This window comes from Montipora capricornis, chromosome 8 (genome assembly GCF_036669925.1).
Source record: "Montipora capricornis isolate CH-2021 chromosome 8, ASM3666992v2, whole genome shotgun sequence".
Lineage (NCBI taxonomy): Eukaryota > Metazoa > Cnidaria > Anthozoa > Scleractinia > Acroporidae > Montipora > Montipora capricornis.
Window position 1 is genome coordinate 34,753,899 of NC_090890.1, and position 20,000 is coordinate 34,773,898.

Here is a 20,000-nt window from a genome sequence, read left to right on the forward strand (position 1 = left end):
GAGGTTCCCTTTAATTAATCACAAGTCTTTGCAAATAGCCAACTGGTTCTCTCCTTCCAGTGGGGATTCTTATACATGACTGTTCTGTTCCGTTGAAATTGTTTCTTTCAGATTTTTTAACTACCTTGATGGCTATACTGCAAACGCACTTTCAATAGGAAAAATGGCCGTTTTCACACTAGAAGACGAGCAAATCGTCTGCACGGACAACACGTCTGATGAGAAAACGGGACGAACAAATCTTCAGACGACTCAGTAGTCTAAAATTTGCCCGTTTAGGAAGACGACTTTTCAAAGACGATTTCTCCGTCTAGACGAACAATTCGACATAAGTCCGAAGTAACGTTAACCGAACAAATAGACAAATTAACCAGAATGGAGAAATGAAACTAGCGATAAAAGCGATGGTTTATGGGAAGTTTTCAACATGGCGGGAGGAAGAATAGTGGGCGCGAAAGGTGAGGCAGCCAAGCCATACCTAGTGCCAGTCTTCACGTGCTCAAACTTATCCAGTTTGCCCCTCCATTTGTCCGTCTTTCACAATACTAGCGGGATTGGTCGTCTTGAATTCGCATTTGTCGACTAAACCGTAGGACGATTTGTCCGTTTGGAAGACTTTTTTTGTCTTCTAGTGTGAAAATGGCCAATGCTTACTCATATTTAAGACAAGCTTCCAATTTCTGAATCGATACGCAGCAGCTCCACTTTCTGGATCAATGTTGTGAAGGATCTCAACTCGAGGAGAGTCAGTAGGTTCTGACAGCGTCTTCCACATATCAAAGCCATCAATATTAGTAAGTTGATGAATATCTCCTCCTGCGACAGAATATAGCGTTGGAAGCCAGTCAGTCACGTGCATTAGGTCCATGCTCACTCGGCCTTTGGAGGAAAGTAGAGGACTGTGTATAAACCCCGCCCCACGGACACCTCCTGTGGACAAAAAGAAAATGCATCTATATAAGCCCCCTTCAATATAAGGGGGTGGGAGAGAGATGAATTTCAATATAAGGGGGTGGGAGAGAGATGAAATTTCCGTTAGTCTGAATTGTAATGTGAAGCAAAACTAAGTTTTAAAACTTTTCGAAGCGAGTGCCTGGCAATACCATCTGCCCACCTATTTTGAGGAGATTATGCAATAAAAAGCAAAACTATGCTTTGTCGTAAATACTCTTTTTCTTGCCCATCTTAGGTCAATCAAAATTTAGACGCAATCAGCAGTGACAATCTGAACATTACAAAAAAGCGCATTGTTTGATTATTTCCTTGACGTTTGACATACATCCTCAAATTTGAACTTTTTATATGTAACATAAGTAACTATTAAGTAAACAATAAACTTGGTGTGACAAATAATGGAAAATAAAAGAACACAAACGGCTTATACTAGTTGGTAAAGACACAGCTTTTCAATTCCAACAAATTCATTTAGGGACGATCTCATTTTGAATGCTACTTGTTATGGCTCAAAGTATCGGGCGGGCAACACTTGCAAAAGTACTAAAATCGCTTGGCATGCTGATGCAGGGCTTGCGCATTCTCGGCAAAGGAAACGCTGAAGGCCACTGGTACACTCCGTCCTAAAATATCAAAAGAACAGGCGACTTTTGTAGCAGGAAGACAGACAGGTGGTGTTTGGAAGGCAGATCTACTGTAGCATACTTATTTCCAATGGATTTGCATTTCAAAGACCATCAGGAATTAATAATCATGTGATTTGGATGTTCTCCTTAAAAGTCGATTTGTTCGTAATCTCTCGATTACAGTCCGAAACCCGTGCGAAACTTTCCTTTAGAGTCCAGTTCTCTATACATTAAGGCAACTCTTTCTCTCTTCAAACAGAAATGTAAAATGCAGTGGTATTTAAAAGAGAAAGGAAAACAATATTGATTTTACTGGTGCCCTCTCGAGACAATGAAGACAAAAGTCTTTACCTTCCCAAAGTGTGGCCTTGACGCCCCTCAGAGGAAAGTTACACGCCGAGTTCATGTCAAAGCCTGCTGCCGGTCCGCCATTATCCGTAGAGAACACGATCACAGAATTGTTATACAACCCTTTGGTTTTGAGCGCATCAAGAACCTGCAAGATTATTAATTGTAATTTGCTCACCTTCCCAAAGCGTACGCTTAACGCCCCTAAGTGGAAAGTTGCAAGCCCAGTTCATGTCAAAACCTGCTGCCGGTCCACCGTTATCAGTAGAGAACACGATCACGGAGTTATCATACAACCCTCTGGATTTCAGTGCGTCAATAACCTGCGTTTCAAACAAAACGCTCCTTCTAAATCCAACCACTTTGGGCTCGAGATTAAAAAGGATTCAAGCTCAGTTACACTGCAGTTTTACCCGTGCTAAAAAGTAGTAGTATGTAATGTTTTTATTTCGTTTCTTTTTGTTGCTGTTGTTGTTTTCGTTATTCTTCTTTTTGGGGCTGGTGTTCGAAGCGAAATGAGCGCAAGAAACACCTATGCCTACCTCGATAGCTTTGACAGACAGGCAAATGTAGCACTCAATTTCCGGAAATTCGATCGATGTAGAAATTTCAAGCACCTTTAGTTTTTCGTTTTCGGTGACTTGGACGCATGCGCAGTTCACCGTTCAAAGGGGAACATTTTAATGCCATGTAAAATTTTATGCGTTTAATCATTGCATTTGGAAAATTATTACTCGTATTGATATACAAGAGCACCCCCCAAGCTGACCGCGATTTCCCATAATTTTACCCTGTTCTTTAGTCCTTAAAGTGTGAATTCTTTGATTACCTACACTGTAAGTGATTTCAATGAATTGAGAAAGCGTATGGGCGTCGCATATGTGCCATGGTAATAACACAGTTGTTTCCTGCCTGCCTAGTGTATCCAAGGAAATTTGTAGAACACCTACAGTATGAAGCTTTGACGTTTACAAGGTGCTTTCAAAACGTCATCAGCAGCATCCAAAGGCGATTATAGCACAATCCTAAGGCGCAATCGATTGTTTAATGAATAATTCTTCAACTCCCCATCGAGAGCAATGTTTACCTCCCTTGCGTCTGTTCTCCCTCCCAAAACAAAAAAGCATCATTGACAAAGTACCTTTCCAACACCCTGATCAAGAGATGACACCATTGCAGCAAATATTCGCCTGTTTTCATCCTGTATACTTGAGAACTTCGCGATTTCTTCCGGAGGCGCTTGAAGCGGCTGAATGTAGTTTGCACTATGAACCGCTTGGTAAGGAAGATACAAAAATAGTGGCTGCGAGGGATCGTGCTTTTGAATGACATCGACAGCTACGTCCGTAAACAGCTCAGAACTGTACTCACCCCAGGCAGTCCACACGGGCTGAGAAATAAACAGGTTAGAGAGGCATAAACGTCATACAATAAGGACATCTTTTCTTCATCAACGTACCTTTGAGTTTGCTCACAGAACGCAACATGCTATTTACAAATTGACTTCAAAAGGTAAAAGAAATTGTTCAACCTCGTTAAATCTACAATTTTAACCCTTTCCCTTGGATAACGAGCCAGTTATTAGCCATCAGAGGAGTAGCAAAGGAGCGTCATTGCTCAGAGATTATCGGATTCAAAATTTCCAGAGATATATGCGTGAGGCCAAGATGGCTGGATATTGGCCAAGTTCTTTTTTTGCGTGTTTATGAGCCACGAGGAAGTCGAGGTCCATAAGTACGTAAAAAAGGAACCAGGGCCCGGTTGTTCGAAAGCCGATTAACTCAATCCAGGATTAGCGTAGAATTTTCTTTCATGTTTTCAACTTTTTGGTGAAAGTTTCTTTTGATTATTTTTGTTTATCAAGAGTGACTTCTTCCAATGTAAATTTTTGCCGAATATCAGCGTTGAACAGCATTAGGGAGTAGAGAAATAAACTCCTTGGTTATTTTATAATCTGGGATTAGCGTTAACCGGCTTTTGAACAACCGGGCCCAGGCCAATATCCAGCCATCTTGACCGAACAAGCATGGTCAATAAAGGATTTAGTAAATGGGATAAAACACTAAACAATGATCTTTGATCTTGCGGGGCCAAGCGAGAAATCCCGAGCGGGCAAGATAGCTCCATCTTGTCCGCTCGGGTAGCCAATCACAGCACGGGTTTGCTTAATCTTGCCCGCTCACGGATAATAATAAAGCTCGTTATGCAATGCACTTTTACTATTCAGTACCTTGTTCTCGTCTAACCGCTGATTCGAAAAGGATAACCTTGTATACATGAGGAAAAAAACGTAAACAAAAGTTCCCCTATTGCGCTAAATCGAAATGGACAACAAGCCTCTGGATTTTGGAGGTTGCCCTTTTCAACAACAACTGAAAAGGAAGGTTCTCTCAGGAGGATCCCTCGTGAAGCTATTCTACCTCAGTATCATTGTGTAGGTCCAGTCCCCACTCATTTTCTTCATTGTTAGAGTGATCCCAATAATCCTCCTTTCCGCACCAATAACCAAAGAACGAATCAAATCCTCGCTTTGTTGGTGTGTATTCAGTTTGAAAGAATCCAAGATGCCACTGAAAAAAAGAAACGATTTATATCAAGAGTTAGAGGAAACGAAAAAACTGGATAAAGTGAACTGAGTAAAAGAAAATGCTTTAAGGACTTCACTATCCGGACCGGTATACAAGGGGTTGAAGTGAACTGGAAAAGGGGTACGTTTACTGACAGCTGTTACTGCTACTGCTGCTGCTACCCCAGCGGTGACGGAAACCACTAACACTACCACTGTTACGCCTGCTGTTGCAACTGCCACTCTTACTGGTACTATTCCTAGTTCTCCTCCTGCTACTGCTAGAGCTAGCTAAACTTTGTCAACACGCGTACATACACGATGAAGGGCAATTCTGCATTCCGCCTATTACTAAAGAAATAATTGAAGCAGATCTGAAGAAAATTCCATCAAACAAAGCAACTGGACTGGAAGGTATCAGCATCCGGATATTGAAAGAGACCTTGCCAGCAATATCGACGAGCGTGGCGCATGTTTACAACACAAGCATCAATCAAGATATTTTTCCAACTACCTTTAAAGCAGCCAAGGTAACGCCACTTCATAAAAAAAAAAGGCTCAACAAACGAAAGAGGCAACTATCGTCCAAGATCCGTTTTGCCTATACTGTCTAAACCCTTGGAGCGACATGTAGAAACCGCCTATCTTCGATACCTAACTATGAACAAGTTATTCTACAAGAATCGGTCTGCCTACTGCCCTTATCATTACTGCGAAACTGCACTATTGAGCATGTCCAACAAATGGCTAAAGGCTATGGACAATAGTGAGCTGGTAGGAACAGTTTTTCCTAGACTTTAGTAAGGCCTTTGATCTAGTTAGTCATGATATGAATTGGTTTAGGTCCTATTTATCCGAACACAAGCAAGTTTCTTCAGTCTCCGGTGTGCTCTCTAGTCCTGCATGCCTAAAGCAGGGGAGTTCCACAGGGCTCAATTTTAGGCCCTCTCCTCTGTGCACGTCGTCTATAGAATAATCTGGGTAACTCATACAAAAAAATTATTTCCCACTCAAATTTCACGATAACGCTACAGAATAATTTCATTATGGAAAACTCCTCACTAGAGCATTTTAAGATTAGTATAACCTTTTAAGCATAATTTTTAAAATTGTAACTGTAAGTAGGTGTTTTTATATTTAGAAGGGTTTTTTTTTTTGGGGGGGGGGGTGGGGAGGTGGGAGAGAGGGCCATTGTGTAAACTACCGGGTAACCGGTAATAATGTATTTCACCCTCGATAAATAAAGTGTTTGTTGTTGTTGTTGTAGTTCCACTGCCACTGTTCCTGCTACGGCAATCACAATCATCACCAGCACTACTACCACAACCATGGCACCACCACTACCCAGGGATCGCGTTAACGCAGAAATCGTGCATTTTTACGCAAATAAAATCCAAAAAATGCATCATCGAAATTTTAATGCGTCCCGCGACGCAAGGCACTGACTTAAATAACTCACACAACTTGCTTTGATTTGTCAGTATATTCTGTTGTTTGTAAAACTGTTGGAGCGATCTGTGCTCATAAATGAAGTTCTAAGAAATGGGGTTTGAAACATCTAAAAAGGTTAAAACTAAATTTTCGACCGCCTTCTGCGGTCTTCTTCAGAGGAATGCACTCTGCAAGTCACTGAATGCAAATATAGCAAAAGACGTCACTGTTCGTTGCTCCTAAGGGAGGAAACCAGTAATGCGTAAACCCTTGGGAAGGGTGCTCTTTCATTAACAGAGTTCTTGTCCAGGATTGAATGTAACGGCTCAAGAAAAAGCCTTTGTCGGCCGGTCCTATGCATATGCATATGCGTCAATATTAATTCCAAGTTGGTTACTCTCTTTTTCTTATAATTTAAAACATACTCTTTTTCTCGCAGAGGGTCACCAAGATTTTGGGACCCCCAACAAATGTTTGGGACCCCAATTTGGCCAAACATGCGGGTCCCAGGACCCAGATTGAAAAATCCTAGTGCCATCCCTGCTACCACTACCAGTATGTACTACCTCCACTACTGTTTCCATGACCAAGGCACAACCAGCACTATCACTAACACTACCACTACCACTACTATTACCACTACTATTACCACTACTAGAAAAAGCGAAACAAATAATAAAGGTCTAAAGAGAGCGCGACAAAAAGGATGTCCGATAGCCCAGGGCCAGTGGAACAACATTTCGGGCTAGGGCTTTCTTATCGTGGATTGCCTGTGCATGCAAGCATCATTTGAACAAGAGTGTGGCCTTGTTGGTTGGTTTTTAGCAAACTTCTGAGCAGACATATGTATTTATAATTAGCAGACAGTTCAAGAGAGAAAAAGAAAAAAACAAATCTTTTTGGTGCTAGCTCCTCAGAGACTTGGGCTAGTAAGAACGGGATGAACTCCTGACCAAGAACGGCAAGCTGATCCTTGGAATTTGGTCTCACTCTGCTAAATGCAGGAAATGCACTTAAAAGTCTTGAATCCCAATAATTTTCAGGAGAATCATGTCCCCTGACCTCTTTGTGCTCGAGGGTGGTGCCTTCTCCACTTATTCTTAAAGTGCCCCTAACCCCAAAGTATTTTTTTCGCTAAAATGAACCTTAGCACCTGTTCGAAACGCATTGCGGCCATTTTTTCATTGTTCTAAAAAATCCTGCCATTTTATAGGCTTTGAAAGTTGCGAAAATCCAAGAATCTTTTGTTCACGACCGAGTCAGAAGGGGAGTGGGCCTATTCCTGATGTGACGTCACAAACTGATTTACATTGCATTAACTCTTTGTAAAAATGCATGCAAAGTAGATTGCGACGTCACATCAGGAATAGACCCACTCCCCTTCTCACTCGGTCGTGAACACAAGATGCTTGGATTTTCGCAACTTTCGAAGCCTATAAAATGGCAAGATTTGTTAGAAAAAGGAAAAAATGGCCGCATTGCGTCTCGAACAGGTGCAAAGATTCATTTTAGCGAAAAAAATATTTTGGGGTTAGGGGCACTTTAAGTGAAGTGGGGAAGAGTTGTGGTAGTCTGGCACATCAACTATTATCTTTGCCTCTTGCAAAACAGACTTTGTTTGTACAGTTTATGTGTACCTTTCCCACAGCATGTGTGGCATATCCAAGACCTTTGAGATATTCTGGCAAAAGAGTCTCATTCAAACTGAGTCCATAAGGTTCAGCAGCCAAAATAACACTATGCTGCATGCCTAGAAAACGAAACATCAAAGCAATCAAAAACAGCTTTTAATACCAGTAATCATAAAAATAGAACTAAGAGGTTAAGTGCTCATTTCAAAAAATCACCTAAGTAATTAGGAATATATATTTTCTAAAACAATTATTGTTCGCCTCAGGCTCAGTGGGTATCAGTGAATAAAAGCCTTGACTTCATCTTGGTTTTTGTTTGCCGATAGTCACCTCGCCTTCCGCGGGTGATTGCCAAATATTTCTATGCATAAATATACATAAATGTAAGTACTAAATAACAACAATAATAATCTCTATCATTACACGTCAACTAACAGGCCCGCCTAGATTAGCTACCTGTAGCTACCTGCCGGCCTCTGCTTTTGAGTAAATAGTTTAAATTAAGAAAATAAAGATTGTTGTTGTTTTAGGGGAGCAGGGATGGTACATCACTCGCCTCCCATTAATGTGGCCTGGGGTTTTGGCATCACATGTAGAATGTTAAGTTTGTTGGTTCTCTAATCTATTCTGACAGGTTTTTTGCCTGGTACTCCAGTTTTCCCCTCTACTAAAAAACCAACCTACAATTTGATATAATTTGTTTCCATTTGATCTCTGCATGGTGTCTCTAATTAGTGCCCTAACACAAAATACAGATGACACTTAAATAAGGTTCATTATTATTGATGATGATGATGATGATAAGTAACAACCATTGAACCGAAGTGGAGGTGGTGGACATTTACTGAGCTGCGAAGTGGCAAGGTAAATATCCACCACTAGTTATTCGTTATTTAGTTATTATTATTATTATTATTATTATTATTATTATTATTATTATTATTATTATTATTATTATTATTATTATTATTATTATTATTATTAGAGCGGTTTTCAAATGAGTGTCAGAAAACCAAAACCAAAGTAATTACTTTGGCCAATCAAAAAGGACGGAGACGATCCAGTGAACCAATCAAAACTCAAAGTAATTACATGTAGCTGACACAAAGCGCAGGAATATGTGCACGTGCGAGCCACAATTGGTTTTGGTTTCACTTCTGATTGGTTGAAAAAGTGACCAATCACTTATAGAGTGAAGTAATGCAAAACCAAAGTAATTTGCTAATTACCTTCGACACTCAATTGAAAACCACTCTATTATTAACGTAAATATCATTAATAATTAATTAGTGTTTTCGAATTTCTACTTTGATTACCTGTATGAATTGGATACCGCCCAGTCATAATGGCACTTCGTGTTGGGGTACATATGTGCTGTACATAATAATTGTTTAGGATGACTCCACTGTTTGCCAGTCCATCCAGGTTTGGAGTTGGAATTTGATTTGAGCCATGAAAACTCACATCATCCCAGCCCTGTCAAAATTTAAAACCTATTTGACGCAAACTTGAACATTTGGACCTGTGTTGTATACCAGACCAAAATTAGTGCTTACAATGGAAAGTGAGGGAATAAAAGATATTTTTAACCCACTGAGCGAGACTTACAGTGCAACTCGCCTTACTGTTGCCACCTAACAAAGTGTTTTAAAACTTATACGCCAATAAGGGTGAGCGAATTTGATTGACAGTCACCCCTCCTTGCAAAGTTCGCACGGTTGTAGTTGAACTCCGTTGAATGGGTTGTTTCAGTTGACGTACTTACACGTAATTGTCAAATGTGAAAGTTTGTTGGGTGGCAACGGTAAGGCACGTTGCACTGTAATACATTTTAGTTTTTCTCAAATCGTCTGACGTTAAATGAATCAAGTCTAACTGCTAGGAATCATTGCGTTAAACAGAAATAATCAATTTTATTCCTCAAAAAGGTTATAAATTACCGGTACATGACTTTGAAATTACATCACGCATCTTATTGGTAAGATATTTCACGAAACTAATACCAACAAAAATTATTTATTCGCCATTTTGAATGCCACTTTCTAAATTAATTTAACCCTTTGACTCCCAAGCCAGTCTGAACCGGCCATACTTCGTATTTTACTCTGTCTAACGCATTTTACTCATCAATGGGGAACCCCCGGGAGTATTAGAGCGAGTTTCAATCGAGTGTCGTAAAACCAAAACCAAAGTAATTACTTTCGCCAATCAAAGAGGATGAAGACAATCCTGTAAACCAATCAACACTCGAAGTAATTGCACGTAGCCGACACAAACCGCGGGAAAATGTGCACGCGCAAGCGACGATTGGTTTTGGTTTCACTTCTGATTGGTCGAAAAAATTGGTGTGCAAAATTTGAACCAATCACTGAGTGAAGTAATGAAAAACCAAAGCAATTCGTTAATTACTTTCGACACTCAATTGAAAACCGCTCTAAAATGGGCTGATAATTATAATTATAATAGGTAATTTTTGTGTTATGGCATCCCCACCATTGCCCAGGAAAACAACAGATCTTTTGTTCGTCCACCAGCAATAATTGAGTGTATATTATGCCATTGCTATCTGTGTCCCTAGCAAATGATTGTAAACCAGTAAAAGGTATCCTGGCTCATAGAACTATGCAAGGCCTGAAATGCATGTAGCTGCCACACCAATGAAAGAAATTTGGAAAAATGGGACTTTTTCTGATATGATACACAAAATTGTGAAAGTGAGACTGTCACAGCAAAGTAGTCATCTCTTTTCACCCAATCACTCCTAGGAGTGAGATTTATTTTTGATTTTACTCTGTTTCACAACTGCATCGAACTGAGTGGAAGGTGGGTGCCCGGGATGTCCAGGGGCCTCCACTGTGATCAGCCAGCCCCTAGATGGTAACACGCTCCCATGGCTAGCAATCCCCGCAACCCAGTCATGAGCCCCCACAAACAGGGACATCTGGGCACCCATGACACTGTGATAACAGTGGAAAGAGAAAAGAAAGGGGGGAGGGGTAGTGGGAGGGAAGCAGAAAAATAAGAAAGCACTACCGCTGAAAAGCAAAGGTCGCACAACGCTCTTCCCAACGTGGTTCCAAATAGCCACTATGCTGAGATCACGTGACCTACGTGAACCTGTGCACGCATGCCTGAGACCGCTATCCGCTAAGCAAACCGCTCCATCATGGACCCCGATGCACAGGAAAACTAGCATCTCTTTGTCGTTGACTAGGTTAAATTGCATTTAACCACATGTAATGCCAGACGATTTTACTCATCTATAGGTTAAAGTTCCTCATAAGTCCCAAAAACCCTTACTTTTCAAAGTCTGTGGATATTCTCTTTGTCTTATACCTAGTCTCAAAGTTGTGCAAAAAAATCTTAGTCTCTTGTCCATTAAATACAACATTGCATTCTCACCAAATCATCTGCAAGTATGAAAATAATATTTGGTTTGGAATTCTGTCTCCCTGTCACATTTGCTGCCGCTGCTGTCAACAAAACCAATATAGACACAATCCAAAGTGCATTCATCCTGAAATATTGCAAAAAAATTATGTGGCTTAATACCACAAGAACGCAAGTGGATTCAAAAATATAGTAAAACTGTCACCTACACGTATTATTACTTAATGGCATGGCTTCTGATAGGATGCGGAAAAAAATTAAAGATTACGTGGAAATTTTTGGCCATATTATGCGGAAACATACGTTGATTATGCGTAAATTACACCGGATTATGCCGGAAATTTAAACAAGTTATAAAACTAATAATTAGGCCCGTCCAATGTATTTACATGCTTACGGTAAATCCGTAATCGAAATTGCAACCAATACAATCGCATTTGTGACTGAATTTTTGCCCTTAGGAGTCACCAATTTGCGACCAGCTTTCACCGTTGAAATAAAAGGGTTAGCAGTTGGGATTTGGCCGCAAGTTTTGGTAAAATAAATAAAGCGATAAAAATTTATTTTGTTTCTCATCATGAATTTTGTTTCAATTTGGAGATAATGGAGCAAAATTGTAATACCTTTGGAGCGCGATCCATCCCCTCAATCATTGACTTAGTTTCTTATCAGTCACGTCATTTGCTGAAGTGTAACTGTTTCTCGTCCAATGGAAAGCATTGTAGGAACAAAAACTAGTGTCCAGGCTCATTGGCGAAAAAATGCGCGGAAACTGCTTACGATCTTTCTTACGAACTTTCATCTTGCGAACGAAATGGTGTGTTTTCTTCAATGTTCAGGAAAAAAAGCGTTTCAAAACAGTCAATTTCTTCGGCTTTTATGTTTTTGAGGATGTTAAGGAGCTGCTTTATCACTAATATCAGGTTTTTCTTGTTTTTTGCGGAAAATATCGGAATTATGCGGAAGATGTGGATTTCAGTGAATTATGCGGATCCGCATCGCCGCATCCTGTCAGATGGCCTGGGTCACAAAGTCACTGATACCCTTGTGGTAGATAATTCCAACTAATCCCTGGGGCATAGGTGTATTATTGCTGATACAAAAACTGAGGTGCCATTTTTCAGTACCCTCAAGTCAACATTGATAAAAAGATCGAGTTATTTGTCTAGGAAAGTTAACATCCATCATCAATAGACCATATTCATAAATGGCGGTCAAGAAATTCTTCTTTTGTTTTTGTGCAAATCATCCTCACTCATCATCCTAAATCATCCTAAATTCAAGTCTTTTGAATTTCGCTTGTGTTTACGAGGCTAGTTAGGATGATTAGCATACATGTAAAGACAAAAGAATAATTTCTTACTAATAGGCACCATTTATGAAATAAGGTCTATATATTAGTGCATTTGAAAGAATGCCAACTTTTGACAGTATCGGTCCCAGCAGATAAAAAATTTCTTTAAAAATTTACTTTATCGCATTATTTGAGACTCAAAAGTTCTGCCTTGGTAAGTCGTTCATTTTTTAAGACCGAGAGACAATTAATTGTAAAATAAGAGTACAAGGTCTATACTGTACATTTGCACAATGGAAGGTAACCTATAATGTTACAAGTCTTTTGAAAACTGCAGGCAAGGTTCAACAACCTCAATGTTTGTCGGATGGACACTTCTGAGGAATTACTTAGCCAGGTGTTCTAATGCGTGACATATGTCACGCATTGAACAGACAAGTGAATGTAATCTGTGCCTTTCGCCATTTTAACCAGTGATCACATTTGGCAGCCATCTGACACAGTGCATTTTCTTGCTTAGACTACACTCAAACTCGTTACTTCGTATGAAACAAACCAGACAGGGAAGTTATTATAAGCTTATAAAACGTAACAATGCATCGTACCCCGTCACGATTGCATTGTTGTGGCAGCACCCTTTGAAGAACGAAGCATACAATACACGCTATTCATGAGCAAATAAGTGGACGAGTATTCTGAATCTAGCTCCGTTAAAATTGTACACAAAATACAGTCAAGTATTACCTCATTTCTCCAGATAGACGACCTCCACGAGCTCACTGCAGGCAGCTTGTGAAACTCACGTGATGGTCGTGGTACCCAGTCCTCCGAAAGCAATTTTGTAAAGGAATCCTGTAGGAACCAAGTACAGTGGAACCTCGATTTAACGAAGTCGCTGGGGACCGGCCAATATTGTTCGTTAAATCGAGGGTTCGTTATATTGAAAACCTCGATGTAACGAACTTGAGGGGAAACGAACAAACTGTTCGTTATATCGAGGTCATAGTTAATGATGATAACCCACACGACATCAACGCTGTTGCCGTTAAACGGATTCAAGATCAAGGAGGGACGTTCCAGATCGTGGGTAATGTGCCATTGACACTGTCACGTGTATTTCACTTGTTTTTAAAACACGGAGGACAAATCTCAGTGGAAGCGACTGGCAAAAGGAGAAACAAGGGCATTGGAATAGAATCTCCGGCTACGTATTCAATGCTGCCTCGTTCCCAGACGTCTCTCTTTTTTTCGAGGAACAAGAGCGCGCGCAAAGATCCCTCGCATGCTCGTTCCCAGTTTCTCGTGCTTCTAGCTCACCTGCTTCTGCTTTGCGACTGAAATCGAAGCGCCTGAGGAGGAGGCAGTATTCAATGTATTCCAAGAAGCCTTCGAAAGTGAAGAAGTTAATAGAACTAATAAGAGACAAAGAAGATAGAGCGAAAGTTAGTTTATGTCTATTACATATAATAAGCCGTTGACTGAAAGGTTGCTGTCTCTTTATAATTACCAGATGACTGTTGATCTGTTCAGCGTTTATCTTCTGTCGCGTGTTGACATTGTAATTCCTTATATAGAGGTAGATTTTACGTTTGGGCTTCCAGATTATGTTCCTTATATCGAAGAATTCGTTACATCGAGGTTCGTTATATCGAGGTTCTATTCCATACCTCTTACTGTAACTTTGGCCGGGACATAGAATATCGTTCGTTAAATCGAGGTTCTACTGTAGAAACCTTGATAAGATCGCACATCCATGATAAGACGAAAAGTAAGCAGAAGAACAGACAGAGGAGAGCCACAAGTGTCCTTGTTTCGGCCGCGTCAGTTTTATTCGAGTAAAGTTAATGTTTAGTAGCTACAAGTATCCTCATGATATATTTCACATATTCTTACGAGGCTCATACTTGCAGGATGTCCCAAAAATTCTTTTTGGCCTACAATCTTTCTTTTATAAGATCGTTAAGGATGAGAGTAACCAAAATTTTAAGAACATACATAAGAATATACCCAGGATGACAGCACGGTTATTTTGCTAATTTGTCCAGTTTTCATTTGTGAGTATTTAGGATAAAAGAGAGAAAATATACATTATAAGGGAGTGATCAATACTGAGCGAGATAATGCAGATAGAGTGCCTTTTTAAATAATTGTCTAGTTGGCTTTTCACGAATAGTTCCAATAATAACATCCAATAATTGTTGGGCAAACATTCCTAATATTTTTTCTAAAGGAACAAGGATTTAGATGCTGAGAGGATGCACTTAGAACTATTCTCATAATCATGTTGCTCAGATGCAAGGGACATAGTAAAATTTGAGGGTTTTTTAATCTATAATGTGATCATAATGTGACAAGTATCTCAAATACGTAGGCAGTTTAATTTATAGTATTAACAATGATAATGTGGTTTTCTTATTGAAGAACAATGACTCAGTTTGTAGTCGAAAACTGCCACACATCTTTAAGTGACGTGTTGAGAACGTTTTCATGCTCAAATCACGAAAAAAAAATGGATAAGAGTTCCAGAGAATGGGACATTGAGGAATAGGGAACGGAAGAGAATGGGGAATACGCAAAATTGGGAATCATTGAAACATGGAAGCTCTCACTGAACTAGTAATCTATAAAACTGGGAACTTCTAAAACGGCGAATTAATAAAGTTGGAAATCTCTTTAATGGGAATTTCCAAAATGGGGAATCTTTTAAAGGAAACCTCTAAAACTACATAATTGGAACAACAAAAACGCTTCAGAAAGTGAAGAGGCGTATATACGTTTCTCCTTCCTCCATTTATCACAAAATCGGGGAGAAATAAAATGAGGAAGAAAACTGGTGGCGCCAATTGACCTTGACAGAGTAACAGGGAAAAAGAAGCGAAAAGGAGCTTTACTAAAGCTTTCCGCTTGTCAGTTCCGCTTGTGTGGGGTAATAATTTAAGGTGTCATCGAGCGTTTCGACAACTACTGCAATCCGAGGAAGAATATTCCCTTCGAGCGCTATCTTTTCAATTCACGACAGCAAGAGCCTGGCGAGTCGTTTGATCGCTATGTGGCTGCACTTCGTCAAATCGCTGATAAGTGCGCCTTTGGTGCCACCACACTAGCCTGCGTAGCTGGCGGTATTGTAAGCGCCCGCGAAATAAAGTTTTGGCGGCGGTTCGCGGGCGCTTACAATACCGCCAGCTACGCAGGCTACCATCACACCCCATTATCTTCTAAGGGATATAATTATCTTTGGCATTGCCGACAAGTTAGGAAAAGCTCCTGCGTGAACCCGAACTTAACATTTCAAAGGCGCTGGATATCTGTCGGGCTTCGGAGATGTCTCAAGCGCAGATTAAGATAGTGAGGGAGCTCAGCTCGCCCAACGTTCACCTTCTCCAAGAAGACAAGAGGGCCTCAGAGGGAAAGTCATCTGGCGGACAGCCGTCTCCTGCAAATCAACTTCGTTATCCTTGTCGTTTTTGTGGTAGGAAGCACGAAAGTAAACGCGAGGCCTGCCCTGCTTGGGGCAAGCGGTGCGTCAAGTGCGGCAAAGAGAACCATTTTGCAAGGAAATGCCCCCTGTCTTCTACCTCCAACAAAGTGGCATTGCTTGAGAAAGAGATTGAGTTGCCTGTTTTCCAAGTTTTCAAAGTATCAGCTAATCAGAGCCCGGATTCAAGTCTTGTAACATTGAAATTACTGAGTGGAAATTTAAACTTTATACGTTTCGAAATTGATACCGGAGCGCGTTGTAATGTTTTGCCTATACATATTTACAAGAAGACGACCGGCGATTTTGACCTCAAGCATGTTACGCCAGCCAAGTCTTCCATTGCATCCTACGATGGCGGAAATATCCTGGTGTAAGGAACAGTGAAACTCCAAGTTTGGAGAGGATCTTTCACTTGTCTGTTGTTGTGTCGTCTCGTCGAAAGCAAACGCTGCCGTCCTACTTTGGGCAAGTCAGCTTGTGAAGGGATGGGTGTTGTTGAAATTAAAGATTGTGAGGAAAAAAGGCGGCCTGACACGAGTGGTGGTCACATGTTTTCGGTCGAGGATGTGACGTCTAGTTCCAGGCCACTTACTAAGGAGCAGGTAATAGAGATGTTCCCCGATGTCTTCGACGGGGGCCTCCGTTTACTTGAGGGCGAGTACCACATCCGTCTTAACGATACAGCCGAGCCAGTTCAGCACGCTCCACGGCGAGGTCGATTCGCCCTTCCCAGTAAAATCTAAGATACTCTGGAGGAACTATATAGTGCTGGGGTCATTGAGCCAATATAAAAGCCAACGCCCTGGATCTCGTCTATGTTAGCAGTCCCGAAGAAGAATGGAGAGATAAGAATCTGTCTCGATCCGAAGGATCTCAACAAAGCCATTCTCCGGGAGAACTATCCGATGCCTACCATAGAGGACATTGCAACTCGCCTTCATGGCACCAAAGTGTTCGCCGTCCTCGATGCAAAGAATGGCTTTTGGCACGTCAAATTGGACGAGGAGTCATCGCATCTGTCTACCTTTCACACGCCTTTTGGCCGCTATTGTTGGTGTAGGATGCCTTTTGGTATAAGTTCAGCCCTTGGAGTTTTTCAGCGCCGTATGCACGAGCTAATTGAGGATCTCAGCGGGATTGAGGGTGTTGCAGACGATTTCGTCTTTGCCGGTTTTAGAGAGGTTTTTTACTTGGCTAAATTGCTAACCGGTCTTTCTGACATGGCCCATCCACTTCGTCAACTGACTCGTAAAGACGCCGAGTGGGTCTAGTCTGAAACCCAGGAGAAAGCATGGAGTGATATCAACACCCTGTTCTGCGCTTTTACAGCCTGCAAGACGAGGTTACCCTCCAATGGGACGCTTCTGACACAGGGCTCGGAGCCACTCTGCTTCAGCTTCAGCAACCAGTGAGTTTTGCATCCAGAGCCCTTACTCAAATTGAGACCAGGTACGCTCAAATCGAGAAGGAGCTCCTGGCTATTTTGTTTGCGTGCGACAAGTTTGACGAGTAAATCTTTGGGCGTAATTTTGTGCAAGTGGAGACTGACCATAAGCCTCTGGAAGAAATCTTTAAGAAGTGCCTTTGCGATGCTCCGGCAAGGCTTCAGCGGATGCTATGGCGACTTCAGCGCTACAATCTCGAGGTCAAGTACAAGAAAGGTTCCCTCATTTTTATCGCGGATACGCTCAGCCGTGCATATCTCCGGGAAGTGTTGCCTTCAAAGGAAGTAAAATCTCTTGAGCAGATCATGGACAAGTCGTTCTAGAAGGTTGGCCTGGCAACATTCATGAGTGCGATCCGATCTTGCACCCTTTCTTCCAGTTTCGTGACGCGCTGATTGTTCAAGGGAACCTAGTACCCTCAGAAAGGAGTTTATGTCCCCAGCTCACTCGCGTCACATTGGCCTGGGGCGGGTACCTTCGCCGACTTCGCGAGTGCATGTTCTGGCCCGGAAGGAGCGCCCAAATGAAGGACTTTGTGGGTCAGTGTGACGTTTGCCTTACACATCGCGACCCACAAGTTCAGGAATCATTAGTTTAACCATGAAGCTTCGCCTCGTCCTTGGGCCAAGGTTGTTGCGAACTTGATCCAGAATTATTTATTTTTAACGTTACACAACGCTTGCGTGTTATTTCTTCCTCAACGCTCTTTTGCCTGGCGTGTAACTTACATGCAGCCACGCGATCCGTCGAGTTTTAGCCTAAGTAGCAAGCGTTCCTGTTCGACAGAAGAGCTTCGAAACCATTTTCCGCAAACTGCCAGCGGAAGTTGGGGCAAGAGACTAAGGGAACGCTTGCAAGAAGACCCTTTATTTTTGAAAAACCCGTTCGCCCACGAACATACGTATGGCCAAATGTAAAAATATTATTTAAGTACTTTTTCCCTATATTTTGTGTTATTTATAAATAACACATTGAAGTACCCTTGCGATTTATAAATCGCAAAGTTACCAACTTTGCAATTTACAAATCGCAAGGTTACGAACTTTGCGATTTATTAATCGCAAGGTTATAAACTTTGCGACTTGTAAATCTCAAGGTTAACTTACCAACTTCGCGATTTACGAACTTTATAAATCGCAAGGTTATCAACTTTGCTATTTTTAAATCGTAATGTTCGTAATGTTGCGATTTATATAAATATTGCACTTTGCGATTTAATAATATAACCGCAAACTCATGAAATTCATGCCTGCGGGCTCGTGGTCCAATGTTTTGATATACTTTTTGGTGCACAGACCAAACTTGACAAGACAAGATTGCTCTCCTCAGCCGTCTCAGGAACAATTTCTGATGCATTAAGTGCTCAGAAATCATCATAGAAAAGCGAGGTAATGATAGGTTTTATATATTTTTCATCACTTTTATTTTGATTTATGGCAAGTCGGTCTGAATTGTAACCTTCGTTTTATTGCCATGTTTTCAATTTGCAGAGCTCGAGATTACAGAATCTTAAAATCGTACCGCATCCATTCCACCAGCCACTCCTTCTCAGGTTTGAACGATTTCATCTAGCTTCATCTTTGCCCGTGTCGTTACGAGTTATCATTAACGAATGAGAGAAGTGATCCTCGGACTTAGGTCGACAATTTAAGCAACCATTTCTGCTAGACACCTGAAAAATTCAGGTCGCTCTAAGACTCTAACGGAAGTCAAACCTGTGACCTCTGCTATGCCGATGCAATGCTCTCCAACTGAGCTATAAATCTTTGAAGCAGAATACTTCTGAGCAGGTCAATTTATTGCGCTCATTTCTTTCCGTGAAGGAGTCAATCAATGAAATGAATCTCTGTTAACATTAGCAGAAATTCCATCAGTGCCAAGATGCAAAAGCTGCTGACAAGGGCAAATTATATTACATCATTTCGCTCGCAAAAGTGTCTATGTCGGACGTAAATATGAAATTCAGGACAAAAATGATTTTCATCCTACTTTTTACTCTCAATTTCCTTTCGGTCTATAAAATATACACTTGTTTGCATCTTAGCACTAATGGAATTTTGCTAATGTTAATATAGATTCATTTCATTCATCGAGTCCTTCACTGAAACAAAACCCTCTCCCAAGTGTGTGGCTTCAGAGAGTATTGCACCGCCGGGCATCGCAGAGATCATGGGTTCGAATGCCGCTGGAGCCACCTGAATTTTTCAGGTGTCAAAAAGAGACAGTTGCTTAAATTGTGGCGACCAAAGTCCGAGGATCACTTCTCTCATTCGTTAATGATAACTTGCAACGACACAGATATAGATGAAGCTAGATGAAATCGGGCAAACTTGAGAAGGAGCGGTTGGTGGGATAGATGCAGTACGATAAAGATTCTGTGATCTGGAGCTCTGCAAATTAAAGAAAACGAAGCTTACAATTCAGACCGATTCGCCATAAATCAAAATAAAATAGATGAAGAAAATAAAACGTATCCTTACCGGCCTCACTTTTCTGTGATGATTCCTGAGCATTTAATGCATCAGAAATTGTTCCTGAAACGGCTGAGGAGAGCGGTCTTGTCAAGTTTTGTCTTGCACCAAAAATTCAAAACATTGGACCACGAGCCCGCGGCATGAGTTTGCGGTTATATTATAAAATCGCAAAAGTGCGCCGCACTTCACAAAGTGTGATTTATATATGGCACATTGCGATTTATAAATCACACTTTGTGATTTATAAATCGCACGCGCGATTTACAAATCGCAACATTACGAACTTTGCGATTTATAACTCGCAGGGTTACCAACTGTGCGATTTATAAATCGCAAAGTCGATAAATCGTGAAGTTGGTAACC

At 41.1% G+C, this 20,000-nt stretch overlaps 2 protein-coding genes across 3 annotated transcripts in view; one reads left to right on the top strand and one right to left on the bottom strand.

Annotated features, from left to right (window-relative positions):
- The window catches only part of LOC138014522 (arylsulfatase B-like), a 15,804-nt gene extending 2,692 nt beyond the window's left edge, over positions 1-13,112 (bottom strand). The window contains exons 1-8 of one of the 2 annotated variants that reach the window (XM_068861613.1): positions 12,985-13,112; positions 10,959-11,073; positions 8,873-9,032; positions 7,563-7,675; positions 4,349-4,498; positions 3,070-3,318; positions 2,107-2,251; positions 655-930 (exon numbers count right to left, since the gene is read on the bottom strand). In XM_068861613.1, coding sequence (XP_068717714.1) covers positions 655-930; positions 2,107-2,251; positions 3,070-3,318; positions 4,349-4,498; positions 7,563-7,675; positions 8,873-9,032; positions 10,959-11,073; positions 12,985-12,989 — 1,213 coding nt within the window. In that variant the 5' untranslated portion in view covers positions 12,990-13,112. Of the gene's footprint in view, positions 1-654; positions 931-1,931; positions 2,077-2,106; positions 2,252-3,069; positions 3,319-4,348; positions 4,499-7,562; positions 7,676-8,872; positions 9,033-10,958; positions 11,074-12,984 lie in introns of both variants that reach the window. The other variant, XM_068861612.1, reaches the window with a different exon arrangement.
- LOC138014528 (myotrophin-like) overlaps positions 5,837-20,000 on the top strand; it is a 463,943-nt gene continuing 449,779 nt past the window's right edge. The window contains exon 1 of the mRNA XM_068861620.1: positions 5,837-6,060. The gene's annotated coding sequence lies outside the window, so the exon portion shown is untranslated. The remainder of the gene's footprint in view (positions 6,061-20,000) is intronic.